General features: G+C 37.1%; 2 protein-coding genes across 3 annotated transcripts in view; both read left to right on the top strand.

Annotated features, from left to right (window-relative positions):
- The window catches only part of raraa (retinoic acid receptor, alpha a), a 115,437-nt gene extending 109,903 nt beyond the window's left edge, over positions 1-5,534 (top strand). For both annotated transcript variants that reach the window (XM_043254294.1, XM_043254295.1), the window contains 5 exons: positions 1,300-1,460; positions 2,628-2,804; positions 3,283-3,487; positions 4,442-4,600; positions 4,711-5,534. In XM_043254294.1, the coding sequence (XP_043110229.1) occupies positions 1,300-1,460; positions 2,628-2,804; positions 3,283-3,487; positions 4,442-4,600; positions 4,711-4,913 (905 nt within the window). In that variant the 3' untranslated portion in view covers positions 4,914-5,534. The remainder of the gene's footprint in view (positions 1-1,299; positions 1,461-2,627; positions 2,805-3,282; positions 3,488-4,441; positions 4,601-4,710) is intronic.
- Positions 5,535-7,429: 1,895 nt separating this feature from the next.
- On the top strand, positions 7,430-18,303 carry vps35l (VPS35 endosomal protein sorting factor like). The gene is made up of 30 exons (XM_043253915.1): positions 7,430-7,493; positions 7,882-7,981; positions 8,971-9,147; positions 9,305-9,421; positions 9,507-9,531; positions 9,807-9,883; positions 9,976-10,104; positions 10,257-10,341; positions 10,535-10,591; positions 10,679-10,775; positions 11,400-11,447; positions 11,527-11,620; positions 11,730-11,930; positions 12,700-12,746; positions 13,332-13,443; positions 13,520-13,636; positions 13,720-13,773; positions 13,865-13,945; positions 14,030-14,092; positions 14,322-14,407; positions 14,505-14,585; positions 14,682-14,745; positions 15,091-15,189; positions 15,683-15,760; positions 15,906-16,020; positions 16,337-16,476; positions 16,565-16,730; positions 16,815-16,933; positions 17,747-17,893; positions 17,977-18,303. The coding sequence occupies exons 1-30, from the start codon at positions 7,477-7,479 to the stop codon at positions 18,073-18,075; spliced, it is 2,892 nt and encodes a 963-aa protein (XP_043109850.1). The 5' UTR covers positions 7,430-7,476; the 3' UTR covers positions 18,076-18,303.
- The last annotated feature ends 116 nt before the right edge of the window (positions 18,304-18,419 follow it).

The raw sequence follows: 18,419 nt of genomic DNA, 5'->3' as shown, positions 1-18,419 counted from the left end.
AATGACTTCATTAAATTGTGTTTTGCGGCTTATGATCGCTGTGCCAATCTGTCATAGGGGCTAATGTAGGCACGTTAAGATAGCCCACTTTTATTTAGGAATTAATTCCGCATCTCCAGAGGCCCGAGAGAGGGATGCAGTGAGGGTCCGAGGGCTTAGCAGAGATTGGAGAGAAAATAATGCCGTGGTATTACAGTTTGTGTGTGTGTGTGTGTGTGTGTGCGCGTGCGCGTGTCATATAATGAGATTAGATTAGCTCTGGGTCTAATGAAACCTGTGGTGATCTATCAGCATTATGTACGACTTCATCCACCCGCACTATTCATCAAACTACTAACACACACCCCACAGAGAGAGAGAGATGGTACTGATGGTGGGGGTGTGATGGCATTTCTGCTTCCTGTCCTTTTTCTTTCTTTAACACCTTTTTTTTTCTTTCTCGCCTTTCCTCCCCTCATGGTTTGTCTTCACAGATGTGATGTGTTGGCTCTAACACGTTTCCTCTATCTGTCTGTCTCATCTCACTCCATTACTGCTGCTTGCTGCATCTCAAATGGCTTTTCACTTCAACTTTTCTCTCTTTTTCTTGTTCATCTCATCCCCATTTCCTATATGCTGTCTTGTGATCTCTTTTCTTTTCTGCCCTCTTCTTTTCTTTCTAATGACATGGCGATACATTTCAGCGTCACAGCAAACTTATGTTATGATGGTTACATGTTTTAAATATTGTAAAAATACACAGATGTGTAATAAATAGTAGTAGTTTAACAATAATAAATGATTGCTCTCTTTTGACCATTTCTCGTGAAATTACATGTCACTGATACCTACAGTTTTCATTGAGTTTATGATAATATTATGTAATATTGTAAACCAATGTAGAATTAAAAATAACTTCTTAATATATTATTGTTGTTGAAAAATGTATTATATTTAATTTAAAAAAATCCTAAATGAATTATAATACTTGTATTTTCATTATTATTATTATTGAGCTATCAGTGCTTGGTTGAAAAATATTATATTTAATAACATTTTCTAAATTATTATATTTTTATTATTATTATTTATATTTCTGTATGCAAGGAACATGCCGCTTAATATTTTTAAAGAGAGGAAAATTTACATTCTTTACTAAATGCTATAGTTCTTACAGAAACATGGTTTAATCATTTTTTTGTACATTTCATTATAACATCTTTAAATTGACCATGAATTGTTATTACAAAGAAGAATCATCATAATTAAGAAGCGTACAAAGAAGTTTGACCGTTGCTGTCTGTCTTTTTGTCTGTGCAGCGGTGAGGAATGACAGGAATAAGAAAAAGAAAGAAGAGAAAAAGCCCGAATGCACAGAAAACTACACGCTGAGCCCAGACACAGAGCAGATGATTGACAGAGTCAGGAAAGCCCACCAAGAGACCTTCCCCTCGCTGTGTCAACTCGGCAAATACACCACGGTAAGAGCGTGTGAACTGTATACTAAATCTTCCCTATTTGTGATGCTTTTTCCTTTTGCTGTTTATAACCCATTTCTTCATTGCATTTTTCAACATAAAAAATAAGAAACATTTTTCTTTCATTATGTATGTAGTATGTACGTATATATTTAGGAAATTGCTGTTTCTGTTAAAATGTGTTAAATTGGTCCATAGAAATGAACATTATTACATGCACTTATCATTCAGTGATGTTGTTTATTTCTTTATGTATACTATAATTTCCTATCTTAGAAGTATGACCCATGTTAAATGGTCTTAAACAATTATGGAACAAACTGCTGCTCAGTTTTTCAGTTCATTTAATAAACATGCATGCCTCATTTTGCAGTAAATACTGCTTTGCATGAATTTCTGCAAATGCTGGAAATGAGAAAATGCAAAAAATGCCAAGATAAAAGTCAAAATAAAAATAGTATTTTTATTACTGTTTTGTTTGGTCTGAAAACTATTATTATTATTATTATTATTATTATTATATATTCTACAGCACAGAAACATTTGTGGAAAGAATTTTTTTCTGATTGTTCTCCTTGAATTCATTTAGTATTTCTAACTAGTTTAAAAAAATATATATATATATATATATATATATATATATATATATATATATATATATATATATATATATATATATATATATATATATATATATATATATATATATACACACACACACATATATACTGTGTATATATATATACATATACATATAGTAAGAAATACTAAATGAATTCAAGGAAGAACGATCAGAAAAAATTGTCATAATTACTTTAAATAATGGTTAAAAATATTAAGATAAATAAGAAATATGCTGATAAATATTGACATTTCACCAGCCCCATTGAAATCATTGGCTTCCTTCATCTGTGAGCACATGACCTCGCTGTTTTGGCTCTGCATTGGTTTTTTTAATTAATGAGCTGACACTGAATGATGAATCGATACTGTAATTACAGATATGTGTGTCAGTTTGTCAATAACTCCCAGAACTCTGCACCGATTCTGCTTCTATTTACAAGCAGACTATTTACAGCTATAACTCACGTGGCACTCTTTAAGCGTTTATGGATGCTGTTATTAAACATTTACCAAAATGCTGAAATCCGTCTCTCTCTCTGTGTATAGAGTAACAGCTCGGAGCGGCGCGTCTCACTGGACGTGGATCTGTGGGACAAGTTCAGCGAGCTCTCGACCAAGTGCATCATAAAGACGGTGGAGTTCGCCAAGCAGCTGCCAGGATTCACCACCCTCACCATCGCAGACCAGATCACACTGCTGAAGGCCGCTTGCCTCGACATACTGGTGAGAACGCGCTCTCAAAAGGAATAGTTTTGTCATCATTTACTCATCCTCGACCTGTATGAATTTCTTTTTCCGGCCAAATACAAAGGAAGCCTTTTTCGAAGAAAGTTTGTAACCAGGCCGTTTTGGGTCACCATTGACTTCCGTAGTATTTTTTTTTTTGTTCCTGCTATGGAAGTCAACTATTCCTTTAACCTAGCTTTTTCAAAGCCTGAACTGGCTGCAGGCTACACTGAAACTGAATACATACATTTGGGTTTCAATTCCCAAGAGCATTTCCTAGTAAAAAAATGTGTTTAATTTTACTGCCTATACGCTAGTAATGGACTAAACCTAAACCGTTAGTTCACCCAAAAATGAAAATCCCCCATTAATTACCCACACGTCACTCCAAATATGTTGCTTCAAACCTGTACGAGTTTCTTTTGTTATATACAGGGTTAACACCAACGCATTTCCCCTCTGTTTTTGTTTTTAGATTCTGAGGATCTGTACCCGCTACACACCTGAGCAAGACACCATGACGTTCTCTGATGGGTTAACGCTGAACCGAACGCAGATGCACAACGCCGGCTTCGGCCCGTTAACAGACCTGGTGTTTGCCTTCGCCAATCAGCTACTACCGCTAGAGATGGATGACGCAGAGACAGGGCTGCTCAGTGCTATTTGTCTGCTCTGTGGAGGTACAGTACACACACTGTGCAATATGATCTATGTGCTTATTAAAGATACCGTCATTTTTATGTGTAATTGTGCTTTTGAAAAGAATAGACAGTATTCATTATTATGATTTTAATGTAGGAAGTCTCTCACACCAACAGCGTATTTATTTGATGAACCATACAGTAAAAAAACATCAAATCGTGAAATATTACCGTACTATTAACTGTAATACATTTTAAAAAGGCATTGCATTCCTGTAATAGCAAAGCTGAATTTTCAGCAGCCATTATTCTTTCGTGTCACGTGATCTTCCTATGTTTTTGAAATGTGGACCTCTAGCGCCATGCAGTGGTTTTTGGTGGTGTCGCATCATTTTATATAATTTAATGAAGACATTACCAGGTCACAACATCAAAAGAAATTACATTTTGCGTTAAGAAAACCTGTTTCTGTTTAAATATTTTACATAGCAATATTTTAAAACTAGAAAGTAAAAATATTGAATGTAATCCCGGGATATATAAGCCAAAAACTCATCACCAAACACCAATGAGTTGTACATATGGGTGCAGTCATTTTAGACACTTCCAAAACTGTTGCAACAGAGACGGAAATACATTTTTAAATACATGAATTATTTTTCCGCCTTCGTTGCCACAGTTTTGGAAGTGCCTTTTTTCTGTTCTACAAAAGGGGGTGTCCCAATACTTTTGTCCGTATAGGACATTGGTGTTTGGTGATAAGTTTTTAGCTCAAGGACTGCATTTAAAGTCTGGGATTAGGAGTTGGCTTTATGCAGACCAGTCAAGTTCTTCCACACTAACTCAATCAATCATTTCTTTTTTTAACCTTGCCTTATACACAGAGGAATTGTCTGATACTTCTCAATTGGTTAAGGCTGGGATTTAGCACATTTAGCACAAAAGTTTGAGTGTGTGAGCTAAATGTGAGGTGTTGTTCGTTGGTTTGTGCAGATCGGCAGGACCTGGAGGAAGCTGATAAAGTGGACATACTGCAGGAACCGCTGCTGGAAGCACTGAAGATCTACGTGAGGAACAGGAGGCCACACAAACCTCACATGTTCCCGAAGATGCTGATGAAAATTACCGACCTGAGGAGCATCAGCGCCAAGGGTGAGTCCCATTCATGACTCGTTCTAATCCTTACTTGTCCATTTCACTGCAAGGAAAATTTGAGTGCGGCTACAATGAAATGAAAATTAATTGAATTTCATCTCTCACAGGGGCAGAGCGTGTGATTACCCTGAAGATGGAGATTCCCGGCTCCATGCCTCCTCTCATCCAGGAGATGTTGGAGAACTCTGAGGGTTTGGAGAGCTCTTCAGGCGGGATCAGTTCACGGGCCTCCGGCGCTCCTCCAGGCAGCTGTAGCCCCTCCCTTTCGCCAAGCTCCGCCCAGAGCAGCCCACCCACACAGTCGCCATGACGCTCATCGGTGCTGCCCTCAGTAGCCACTTACCGACTACTGTGTGCCCTCCCCGACATGACAGCGGACATGTTCAAAAGCACGCGCTCATCTGCCGTGTTCCTCAGAGACTAAGGGGGGGGGTCAAAGGTGTGTCGCCGGAATTTTGTTGTTTTCTTTCCTCAGATCAGACTGTGATTGTATTCCTCCTCGATTTCGCCACTCCGAAGGGAGGAAGACCGCTGGAGGGCGAAGACAAAACGCGCAAAATTTATGGACAAACGTGTAGAAGGAATCAAAGACTTTTCTTCTGTTTCGATTCTCATGGCTTGGGCTTCTGTTTCAAATGACCAGAGACTGATTTCCTACAAACTAAATATATATATATATAAATATATAGAGAGGAAAAAAAACGTGGAATGTCTGTGATTGAGAACAGAATGCAATGCGGACTTGATGTAAAGATGCAAATGAATTTCCTCATTTTCTTTCTCTTTACGCCTGTGAATAGGCAGAGAGTGAATTGTTTTATTTCAGACTGATGATGATGTTTTTCATGGAGAAGAAAAAAAACATTGAAAGGACTATTAATTTCCACTCACAAAATTGTGCACAGAAGATATAAAAATGTCGCAACAAACACTAAATGCGTGATGTGTTCTTCTTGCTCTTTGTGTCTTTTAAGCCACTGGCAGATACCTCAAAGATTCATATACTATTTTAATACAGTGTGTTTTGCATAATATTTGGGAAATAAAGTATAGAAAAAGCTGTTTAACAGCCGCACAAAGTATTTTTTGTTGTTGAGAAGTTTGTGCTGACAAATTGACCCACAGATATAAACTCCAAACACTTTTGCTCAGACTTTGTTCTTTGATTTATTTAGTATATATCCTTCATTCTAGAGAGCATTTATTGGACTAAGTAGCGTTGCTCAACTACTTTTGATCTGTAACCATAAATGTTAACACAATAAATGTATATTTTTTCTACCAGTTAGTAAAAATGCCCCTCAAACTGGTAAAACATCAACAGTCCCCTATTCTTGTTGAATATAAATATGTTGGGATTCTGAGAAAAGATCTGCAGAGCTGTAGGTGCTAAGCACAAGGTTACCACATATTACATTCATTTAACACATGTATCTCCTTTAGGCGCAATCATATCCATCATACTTTATCATTACAATGAACACGACTGGATGGATCAAAGTTGTGCATTCATCTGTCTGACATCGCACATTTGCAAAAGTTAAAAACTATGTTTTTGCAGCTTAGTCGTAATATTTTTATTTTTGTGCTGATGAAGCAGCTTTAGGTTATGAAAGTTGAAGTTCAAAATTTGTGCTACTGCACTACACATATCTACCAGCTTACTTTGTATGGACGTATTAACAAGGGACAAAAGGATATGAATAATGGAGAGATATATATAATTACACACATACTGTATATGCTGCAGGTCAACTATAGGTTGTATCTTCCCCCTTTTTTTAATTCATTTTTGATAGAATGGTACCTGTTTTTTTTATGTCTTAATAAACCAACTCCTCTGTTATGCATTTACTGTATAGAAACACAGTCAACAGACAATAGTCTTTAATTCGTTTAAATTCACCTTTGGCATCACAGATGTTCAAATAAAATGTTTCTTCTCAATTTCACACTGGAAGGTTCAGTACGAAAATGCAAATGTTGACAAGAGGTCGAAACTGGAACATTCACCATCTTTAAAACATCTCCTTTCGTCAAATCAAGTTTGATCGAGAGTGATCCCAGACAGCAAGGCAAGTTCGACAGAGCAAGAGAGAAAAAAACTAACAAAAAAAACAATAGAACCATAAATTCTAATGGTTTCCACTAGAAATACCATCAGCTTTAATACAATTTAACCATTATAAATGGTGTTCTTTAGTGTGTTTTGGGACATATTTCATTAGGATTTATTAATTTTAACAAGGTGACCAATTACCAGTACCAGAGCAGGGTAATTTGGTCTGTTTGCAATCTAACTATAGTAATCCTTAGTTTTAAACTGTCCTTGTTGTTATACATTAAATGTACTTAGGCTGTAGTAATAGCAGTAAAGCATGAACAACAAACAACTAACCCTGTTCTCATAACCCTTTTTTTTAAAAAAATCACACTGTAACAAAGATACTTTAAAATAAAATGAAACCAAGCCATCCTTTTGTTTTAAATAGAAATTCCATTAACGTACTGCTAATAGTCGATTTACATAAAATGTAATTGTATTAAAGCCAAGAGCACCCAACTGATGACAGTGAGTGAACCTACCTCATTATTTTTTTGTTTTGTTTTTATTATCTTTATAATAAAAACTTTATATATATATATATATATATATATATATATATATATATATATATATATATATATATATATATATATATATATATATATATATATATATATATATATATACTCAATATAAAACATGCAATACCTTTTGTTATTAAGTCAATTGATATACATGATTCAAACATATAAAATATTGGAGACTTTTATTTTGACACCACGACTCTTATGTCGAACACTTCTGGATCATATGACACTGATTGAACATGGCTTCAGTTCAGTGGTAAGAAATGTTTACATTTTAAAGACATTTATAAAGCTATCAAACTCTATCGCGACGGTTTTGATGAATAATTATGATAAACGTGCACTTTGTAATTTGTACTAGCGATTAATCATTGCTGTAGACTGTATCATGGTGTACTGTTATGACAATAAAGAGGATATTAAATTGAATGCTATGTTTGATAGACAACATTATGTTGCATACCACGATATATAAGAATACAACGATATTTACTTATTTTAGCTAAAGCTACTTTTTGGTATTTTTTTTGGTCATGTGTAATGCTGCTATCATGATGGCATGTCCAGAAAACCGTGTTTTTCTTTCTCATGTATTGAATTAGTTGTTCATATGAAAGTTTTATATACGTTTATGTTCTCCACAGGCACTCTCGGGCCCGTAAATATGAGAGTGAGTTGCAGATATATCGTTTGGAGCTTTCAGCAGTGGAGTTCAGTGACTATCATCCACTTAAAGCAATTACGGTACATCTACACTTCTCCTAAATGTCAATTAACAAAATAAATTAATAAACAAATAACAAATAAAATCTTGTCAAAGTCATACACAAGCCATTAACGGTCGTCTTATAATGCTGCTAGTTAACAGGCTATAGATGGCATAGCCTGACTGTTAAACAAGCTTGAAATTTAGAAATCTATCTATCTACCCATCTATCTACCCATCTATCTATCTATCTATCTATCTATATATCTATCTATCTACCCATCTATCTATCTATCTATCTACCCATCTATCTATCTATCTATCTATCTATCTATCTATCTATCTATCTATCTAATCTGTTTGTTAATTAATATTACAAAAAATATTCTGGAACCTGATTGGATTGTTTTGATCAGACCTTCAGTATTTTTTATTTTTAAGGTTTTTTATTTAAGCCACACTATCTCCTAAACAAAACATACATTATTTTATCTGTCATTTATCACTGTACAATAATTAATTACTAATTACAATGAAACATTTATCGGAGATAAATCAAGTCAAAAGTAATTTCTAACAATTTATTCATGCCTGCTTTATTGCACGTTTATTTGTTGTCAGTCAGAAGAGGCATCTGACTTTTTAAATGAAAGAGAATGAAAGTGTATTACTGTACTGTATGCAGTTTTTTTTGTTGATTTATAGAAAGAAAGTAAGAACGAAAGAATCCAGACTTAGCTGGCAGCTCACATTGCGATATGCTGCCCCATTTAGAACACTGGTAATCCAGATTTGTTTAGTATCTAATATGGTTAATGCCATATGGGAAAGTTTAACATTTCTAAATCTGGATTATTCTGATCCACATGAAACCTCTAAGTGTGCCAAGTGCATCCTTGCTCAAGACACCAAAGCTCTGGATTTGTCAGGGCAGGACGATTGAATGTGAAATAAGTCAACTGGAAAATGCTTTACATTAACAGTTTAACAAATGAACATGTTTCATCACATTTTATTTTTCTCGCAGGTAACAGATTCTAAATCTCGGCGTGGTGCTCGGAAAGGCAGCACTTCCTCCTCCTCTTCCTCCTCTAGTTCTGTGGCTCTGGATCCACTCAGCTCAATGCTGGATGGAACCGATCCACTGTCTCTCTTCGCTGCGGCGTCTGAGACACCAACTCTTCCACACAGCGTCTCTGCAGGGGTAAAATTCACAAAAACTACTCGGTTATTAACTACTCAATTATTAGCCTACCATATGAAAGTTGCTTAACTTAAAAAGTCATAGAACGCACATTTGTGAACCATTTAGTAAACATTCGTTAAATGTGATCTTTTTCACTTTTACTCTTTTGTTATAGGAGCTGGGACGCAAACGTAAGGAGAAAGAGGAGGAAGTGGGCTCAGACTTTGAGCCGTGGTCATCTAAACGTGGAGAGATCCTGTCTAGGTTTACCACCACAGAGAAACTGTCTATAGTAGGTGCAGCTTTTTAGAGCTCTCACTCATCCTGTCAGTCTTTACTTTTGACCGATGATAATGAAACTTTAATTTCTCTTACAGAATCTCTTCATGGGCTCAGACAAGAGTGAGTTTCTATAGCCTTTTTTATTGGTTCAGTTCTTGTTATTCAGCTGCTCAGGAAGTGTGATCCTCTACATGTATTGTTATTATGAAAAGGAAAAGCTTTGCCATCACTATATATACTTCCGTTGTGATAAATAGTTGGCCCAACTTGATAAGTGCTGATTAGTTGTCCCTGAGATATCCCTGTGCAATGAAACGTTCGACTAATGATCTGAATAATGATACTGACGAACCTTAGCAGATGTAATAGACACATTTAATTGTTCGGTTTGTAAGGTAAAGCATCCAGTCCCAGCTCAGCGGTGTCAGAGAAGGTGCGCACGCGTCTGGAGGAACTGGATGACCTGGAGGAGGTGGGACCCATCTGGAGATGTCTTGTGCTTTGCTGTTTGTTGGTAGCTATGAATATGTTAATGAATGTGTGGTGTGTTGTGTGCGCGCTCAGGGCTCTCAGAGGGAGCTGTTAAACCTGTCCCAGCAGGACTATGTCAACCGCATTGAAGAGCTCAACCAGTCTCTGAAGGAAGCCTGGGGTTCAGACCAGAAGGTCAAAGCCCTGAAAATCGTCATCCAGGTGTGAGGACCTATTACTACATAAACAGCATAACAGTATGCACTCAAGTGACATTTCAAGCCAAAATCAGGACTAGTAATTTAATAACGCACAGTTCTAGTCTTGATGTGAACGATTTATCAGTTTCTTTCCACATTGTATTTGCGCCTCAGTGCTCCAAGCTGCTCTCTGATACATCAGTGATTCAGTTCTACCCCAGCAAATTTGTTCTTATCACAGATATACTGGACACCTTCGGTAAGTGTTGCATGTGTCAGTAATCTTTGTTTATTCATATTTTACTGACAACAAACCCCTCCCGTTCTGCAGTATTAGCTTCTTAACTTTATAAAAATGACACCATTTATTTTCTTCATCACTAATAATCTTATTATTTAACATGAAAATTGCATAATTGTCTGTTGCTCTTGGCGATGTCATCTGTGTACAGGTGGTCTGGTGTATGACAGGATCTGGTCCATGTGTGCTGACCCACATCCTCTGTCGGGTAAAACAAAACGCATCACATCTCAGCATATTCTTTTACCGTCTCTGTGACTTTGTTGATGTATTTTCTCATTGATGTCATTCTCAGAATCGTTCTCCGCTGATGATGTGAACGACACAGCCAAAGAGACGTGCCTCAACTGGTTCTTTAAAATCGCCTCCATCAGAGAGCTTGTCCCTCGATTGTATCTTTTCAGTAGGATTTTGGCAGTATTTAAACTTTTTCAATAGTTCATACGTAAAAATGTTGATGCAAAAACTTGTAAAAACAAACGGCAGTGTTTTAAAAGCACCAGCATTTTTGTACCGTTTACAGTGTTTTAATGATTAATGTGATTTAATGATTTACAAATTATTATTATTGATTGTCATTATATTGAATACATTAGGCCTTTTATGGCTGTTATAGAATGATATATAGAAGAATTTGGAACTCATACTAGATTAGGAAAAAATTCACAGCACAAACAGCAGAAATATTCAATATGCACTTATTGATATTTATATGGCCAAAAGGTAGGTGAAATTGTTAGCTTGAAATGTAAATCTTGCTGAGTAAAAAGAGCAAAAGGCAATAAAATTACAATAAAATGCCTTTTCATTGCTAAAAAAAGTATAAATTATCAGTCAAATGACAGAAGCCATGTAGAAGATTGTGAAAATGTGTTTTGATCGTACTGATTTGAAGGTATAAGAAATTTGCATATAAAATTTGATGCGGTCAGCTTTATAGGATCATGGTTATGGGAAAAAAAATGATCTAAATATAACCCCAATAATGTAATTGTGAACCCTTGACGCTAGCTCAGATATGTTGAAGCTGCTCTTCTAAAATGCAATCGCTTCTTGACAAAGTCGTAAGTATCTGAGCAACGCAACACTTCCATGCAGGATTTTATTTTCATAAGTCGCTGATGTCTTCTTTCTGTCGTTCAGTGGGATTCAGGAGACGCTGCAGAGACTGACAGCGATGATCAGAGGAATAGGAGACCCGCTGGTGGCTGTATACGCACGGGCGTATTTATGCAGGGTGAGAAGAACAATATCATCTGATATCATTATATTATTAATACTATTATCAATCTGAAGAGTGACCTGAATCGTATCATAGATAATGTGGCTCTCCATCTTTCTCTCAGGTGGGGATGGAGGTGGCTCCGCATCTGAAGGACAGTCTCAATAAGAATTTCTTCGACCTTCTGGCCTCATTCCGTCAGATTCATGGTGAAAGTGTGCAGAATCAGCTGGTGCTGCAGCGGGTGGAGATTCCCATCTATCTGACCCTCTATTCTCCTGCAATACACTGGATCTTGCAGTGCGTAGCATACAGAGCGCCAGAGGTACATACACGCAATCAGCTCAGAGGAAATGCTTGATTTAATAATTTAATTAATCCTGTGTTCAATTAATCAGACATGTATTCCTACAAGACAACTCAGACTTCAGCCTATAATGGCTTTCAAGGATGGGTAGTCTATAAATATAGCTTTAATGTCATTCAAAAACATCTCACACTCGAAACCAAAAGCAACGTGCAATGTTCACATGTGTTCAACAGATATATAATTATGATGCACATATTTGCCGCATCTTTGAGAGTTGTGCATTTCCAATCAGAAGTCATTGAAATTCAATTTTCTGAGTTAAATGGTATGCAGTTGGTTCAGAAATTAATGGGGGTTTAGGGCAAAAATGCCACCAGAAACAATAAGAATGATTATGAGATCACAGGAGTTGGTTCAATTTTAATAAACTGAAGTCGCTGACTGATTGCTTCAGTGATGAATAACTTAGTTTGTTGCATGTAATTTTATCTTAATTTGAATAACTATTGTTTTTCACGCAATTTTTTTAAGTGAATTAAAATGTAATGTAATGTAATTTTTAATGTATTTTAATTTCATTTAACAGATACTGCCCCTTAATGGACAAGATAATTTATATAAAATTTTATAAAAGACTTGGTATTACGAGCGCTTGGTATTTCGAACCGCTTCATGTCGCTTTGGATAAAAGTGTGTAAAATGATTAAATGTCTAAATGTAACCTGTTTGGAACATTCACAAAATCACCAAATTTTGAACCGAGTCAAAATGTTATCTTTTAAAGGTCCTGCTAACAGAAATGATGGACAGATGCAAGAAGTTGGGCAACAAGTAAGACCTGCTAACCAAAGTGACACCATGACAAGCATGCATACACACAAAAAAAAAACAGTGCTTCTATATGAACCCTTTCATTCATGGTTCAGGCTTTTCTTTTTAATGCTAGAACAATTTTTTTAATGTTTAGCTTCCCAAATTCTGAAAGTTAAAATTATGATGAAAATTAAGCTCGAGACTGATTGAAAATAGTGTTGGTGTATTCTTGTTGTTTAATTGCATTGTATAATCAGTTTTTGATAATAAATGATGTTTCCTTAGGGAAGAATCAATATTAGTATTGTTAATACTCACAAATTTCTGAGACCGAATATTGAACTTCAGCGCAAAATTTGCTTGTGCTCTGGGGTGATGCCTCAAAGCTGTGTTCCTCAGGAGAGCGAGTTGCAATTTTTGCAAAACAAAAAGACGAAAAAAATCTGAAAAGATCCAAACTGAGAGTATAGTATCATAGATGCACTTCCACCCAGAACAGGCTAGCGTAATTTTGTAAAAAAAAATGTAAATATGTAGCTTTTTATTTCACAACTGCAGCATTTATGATGTTTGAATTTGCGACATTCATTTATTTTCCCATAGCGCTCTCCTGCTGAACTCTGTCATGTGGGCATTCCGGGCAGAATTTGTCGCAACGAGAGCAACGGACTTTATTGGCATGATCAAAGACTGTGATGAAGCTGGATTTCCCAAGGTGGCAAAACACACATCTACAGACAAGCCTAAAGCTCAGTTTCTGTATCGTAGTTTATGTTTGTGTTCTTTTTCAGCACCTGTTATTCGCATCTCTGGGTCGCAGTCTGTCCTGTGCCGACCCTCCAGAGAATGAGAGACTCTCCATACTCAACGAAGCTTGGAAGGTCATCACTAAAGTGCGCGGCCCAAGGGTGAGCGCCTCTGTATGTTTTAAAGCGTGCTGTATGTAATATGAATTGAGCAGAATCCACATGTACTCCGTTCCTCAACCCAGGATTACATCAACTGTGCTGAGATCTGGGTGGAGTTTACATGCCGTCACTTCACCGTGAGTTATCTGTTCTGTTTAGCTACGTTTTTGAGAATTTTTTTCAGATCACATCTTTTTTTTAACATGCCGTTTCAATTTGTTCCCCCAGAAACGGGAGGTGAACACAGTCCTTGCTGACATCATCAAACACATGACTCCAGACAGAGCTTTCGAGGATGCGTATTCACAGGTAGGTACGAAAAAAACGTATATGTATGTGGATGAAGTCTTGATGAAGTCATGGCAATTCATCCAATTGCTTTGTGTGTTTTAGCTGCAGTCCGTGATAAGGAAGATCCTCACCTACTTCCATGACTTCTCTGTGCTCTTCTCAATGGTATGACTACAGCAAAAACAGACCTTTAGCAGGGCTGTGCTTCATTCGGATTTGAATTGAGATTGCCAGGTTTTGGATTTGAATGCTGAGTGAAATGTAAAAAATTTGCTGTTCGTTTTGGGCCAGTACCACAAATTCCTTTAAATTGTGTTTAATCTGTAAAATTAGGAGTAATCTGTGGATATTAGGAGTCTCGAATAAAGTATGTATAATGTTTTGATGATTGCAGGAGAAGTTCTTGCCCTTTCTGGACATGTTCCAGAAAGACAGCGTGAGGGTGGAGGTGTGTAAATCCATCATGGAGGTCTTCATCAAGTATGTTTGTCACTATTCAGTATGAGTAAACAAACAAGTGCTCGGTTAATTCTAGCTCTAGTTACAAGGGTTTTCTCTTAATGTATTTTGTGTTTAGACACCAGCAGGAACCAACAAGAGATCCAGTCATTCTTAATGCGCTGCTGCACATCTGTAAGACCATGCATGACTCTGTCAAGTGAGCGAGCTGCTTATATTTTCTTATATATGTCTCACTATTAATGCAGAATTAGAGTGTTTCGTTGACGTTTTTGCCTATGGTTTTTGTGTTTAGTGCTCTAACCCTAGATGATGAGAAAAGAGCTCTGTCTCTGCTGATCAATGGATTTATTCGCATGGTGAGCATATCAATCATCAAAACACATGGTCACTGACACAAATATGAACTGGAGTTTATTTCAGTACCATAATTTACCATAATTTTAGTCACATACAGCTTCAATCACCTAGTTTAATCTCATGAAAACTGCCATATATCAAGTGCTTTGTACTATTTAACCTCTGAATAATAATAATATTAAAAAAGGATAAAAATATGTTTTTCTAAATAAGCTTCTGTAATGCAAATAAATATATAGTGATTTATGTTTTCAACCTTTATGGTCAGAGTCAGCGACTACAACGGAAACCTATACAGTTTCACAGATTTTTATGTATTTATTTTTGGTCCTATTTTTTCTCAGGTGTCATTTGGGAGGGACTTTGAGCAGCAATTGAGCTTTTGCGTGGAAGCCAGAGCAACTTTCTGTAATCTGGAGCCTGTCATCATTCACCTGATTCATGTGAGCAGCCTGTGATCTAATGGATGTCGTGTTGTACCAAACCTGTCTGTATGCTTTAAACACATTTCCACATTCCCAGTTACCTACTGTTGGTTAACATACAATATAGCATGTATACAATTTTATGTTTTTATGTAATTATTAGCTTTTCATCAACACGCACAAATTCCAGTTTGGGAAAACCTGTATAATAGCTCGTGAGTGCACATTTTGTCAGTGTATATATTCTCACTTGTGCATCAAAGCATTGCTTTTGTAGTAAATGTATCTCATCCACCAAAGTCACCAGACGGCCTGCATGTCATGATATCAGTGTTGACAGAGCTACGGTATCTGATCAGGGTCACGATAGAGGATTTATTTAACATATTATTTATGCTCAGTCCTCAACTCTCTCTGTGGGTTTTATTGTGAGCAGATTGAAAGTCTAAAATGAGTCTAATAGAGTGGTGAGGGACTGCCTGTCATGATGATATAAATGTCTCTCTTGCAGACGGTGAATCAGTTAGCCATGGAGACCAGACGTGTAATGAAAGGCAATCACTCGCGGAAAACGGCTGCCTTTGTCAGGGTTAGTTTTTTTTTTTTTCTTTAGAACTTGTACGTAATGTTAATGGTTGAAGTTGCAATGTGTGAATACTATTGGATTTCTGTATTGTCCAGTTTTAGCCCACAAGTGATCGAGTGTTTGCCGCTCGCTGTGTGTTTATTTGCAGGCATGTGCTGCCTACAGTTTCATCACCGTTCCTTCCCTCACCAGTATCTTCAGCCGTCTCAACCTCTATCTGCTCTCTGGACAGGTAGCACTGGCCAACCAGTGTCTGTCTCAAGGTGAGTGCTCTTAGACTGAAGATGCTCTTGCACATCCTTGTTCCGGCCTCTCATGGTGAAGGATACTTAAAATACGCTACAGTTACTGGGGTGCCTCAGGGCTTAGTTCTCGGACCACTTCTCTTCTCTGTGTACATGACATCACTAGGTCAAAGATTATTAATTAAAAGATTGCAAACTTTCATAAGTCATGTGCGCAAAACTGACCTCAGATCAGTGCAGCCTCTGTCATGATTGGCCAAAACTGGGTGCGATTTTATGAATTTAATATGGACAGGAAAAGAAACAAATTTTGATTTCTGTGTCCATTCCTCAGCGGACGCGTTTCTGAAAGCAGCTGTCAGTCTTTTGCCAGAAGTCCCGCGAACCATCAGCATTGAGGGAAAACAGCGATCATCCGAACCCTTTCTCCTCGACTTCATTAACAACTTCCTCTCCACATTGCTTGTAGTACCGGTAATAAATGCCTAACTATTTGCAGGATTGTTTTAACCCCATCTAGCTAGTACGTATCTGAGCGTGATATGTTGACTTGGTCACGTAGGATCATCCGGAGCAGGGTGTGCTGTATCTAGTGCGAGGGCTGTTGAATATGGTGCAGGACTACACCTGGGAGGACAACAGTGATGCTAAGATCCGCGTCTACATCAGCGCTTTGCCGTTACTAGCAGCAATGAGCCAAGAGAGCTATCTTTACACCATTCCTAAAGGTTGGACGTTCTCTAATAAACACATCAGTTTAATGTCTTTCTGACGTTGAACTCTAAATGGAAGCATGTTTGTTCCTGGTGCAGTGGATTCCAATGAAACCCTGTATGGAGGAGATCCCAAGTTCATCGCAGAGATCAACAAGTTGTGCGAGACTCTGATCGGTCAGGTTCTGGATCATTTAAAGGGGCTTGGACGAGATGAGGTGAGAGAGTGCGTCTCTAAAAGTATCTGTACTGTTCAGATATGATTTTCAGTGTCTAGATGCATTAGGCAACAAAATATCAAGGCATAAAGCTTTTTTTGAAGGTTTTATAAAATGAAACGGTAAATGTGGTGTTCAAAATGAATGTATAGCGACACTTTGTGGTTGTTGACAATGGACATTAGAGGTCAAACAGTGTATAGTGTTTGCTGATTAATCAGCACTGATTCATCCATGTTCATTGTGAACAGTTTCTTGGGTTTTACATTGGAACTTTTGGTTCACAGTATAAAAGTGTCCACACACAGTGAAGCAAACATTGATAAAAATCTCTCATTGTTCATATGAGGGCACATGGACATAATATATACTGTACAGACCATTTAAAAATTATTGATTATATTTCTAGCAGTTTCTCTCACTTCCTTTCTTGAATATATTATTATATATTTCATGATACAATATATTATTTCATACTGTTACTTTATATTCTTTTGGCAATATTTTCAGTTTAATCTTTTTTTTTTTTTTACATATTTCAGTGCTAATTGTTTGATGCATTAAATTTCATTGTGGTTTTGTTCCTGTATTTTAATAAATGAATTGGTCATCTGTTAAAATAATAATAATATTTTAAACAGTCTAAATTGCGCACTTTGGTTTATAAATTGAATACAGTAATAGTAAAACTAAATTTGTTGGCACTGTAGGTCGGGAAAATCAAATGTGTGTAATATCATTATATGATTATTATTTATGATTTAGCATGGCCGTAGGTGTGCTATGTGATGTTTCGGTTTACGTGCGTTTTAGGGAGTGCGCAGACAGGGCGGTCTGGCTTTCTCTATGTTTGGCTGTCTGTTGGCTCATGGTGATCTACGCAACAACAAACTCAATCAGCTGGCCGTCAACCTGTGGAACCTGAGTCACAAACACGGCTTTTGTGACACGCGCACGTCGGTTAGTTGTACACACAATTGCATTGGCACTCAGTGGCAAATACAACGCCCTGACCTCTCTCTCTCTCCTCTTCTCTTCTCCAGGTTCGGACTCTGGAGTACATCAAGCATCAGGCGCAGCAGGCAGACATGAGCCATCTCACGGATATGACGACGCGTCTGTCATTGCAGTCCAGAGCCTGATGTTATGTTTGACATTCGCGCGTTTCGAAGTGATATTGAAATGATTACCAGAAACTAACCTGTAGTTTTCCATTGGCTCAAACTTCTACAGCGTACAATACGACCTATTAATATTTCAGAATAGTATTTGATCGTCTGTAATGTCAGTTTGCACTTGCTTTTTGTACAGTTTGTGTGCCTAACCGAGTATTATGTAATAAAACGTGACGTTTTGTTGAAGGAGAAAAAGACAGGTTCGGAATTTCTTTGTGGATTTCTAAAAAGTAACTAATTGCGTTACCCAAAAAGCTATTTGGTTGACAGAAACCAATACCGCCACTAGGAGCACCTTCATGTAACTGAGT

The sequence above is a fragment of the Puntigrus tetrazona genome, chromosome 12 (assembly GCF_018831695.1).
Source record: "Puntigrus tetrazona isolate hp1 chromosome 12, ASM1883169v1, whole genome shotgun sequence".
NCBI lineage: Eukaryota > Metazoa > Chordata > Actinopteri > Cypriniformes > Cyprinidae > Puntigrus > Puntigrus tetrazona.
The sequence above is the reverse complement of the archived record's forward strand: the minus strand, read 5'-3'. Positions and strand labels throughout refer to the sequence as shown.

What these genes read in the sequence shown, in the direction of transcription:
- vps35l (XM_043253915.1), top strand. An exon ending in CCACAGAGAAACTGTCTATA is followed by an intron (nt 9,422 to 9,506) that starts GTAGGTGCAGCT and finishes TTTCTCTTACAG; the next exon opens with AATCTCTTCATGGGCTCAGA. An exon ending in TGCAAGAAGTTGGGCAACAA is followed by an intron (nt 12,747 to 13,331) that starts GTAAGACCTGCT and finishes ATTTTCCCATAG; the next exon opens with CGCTCTCCTGCTGAACTCTG.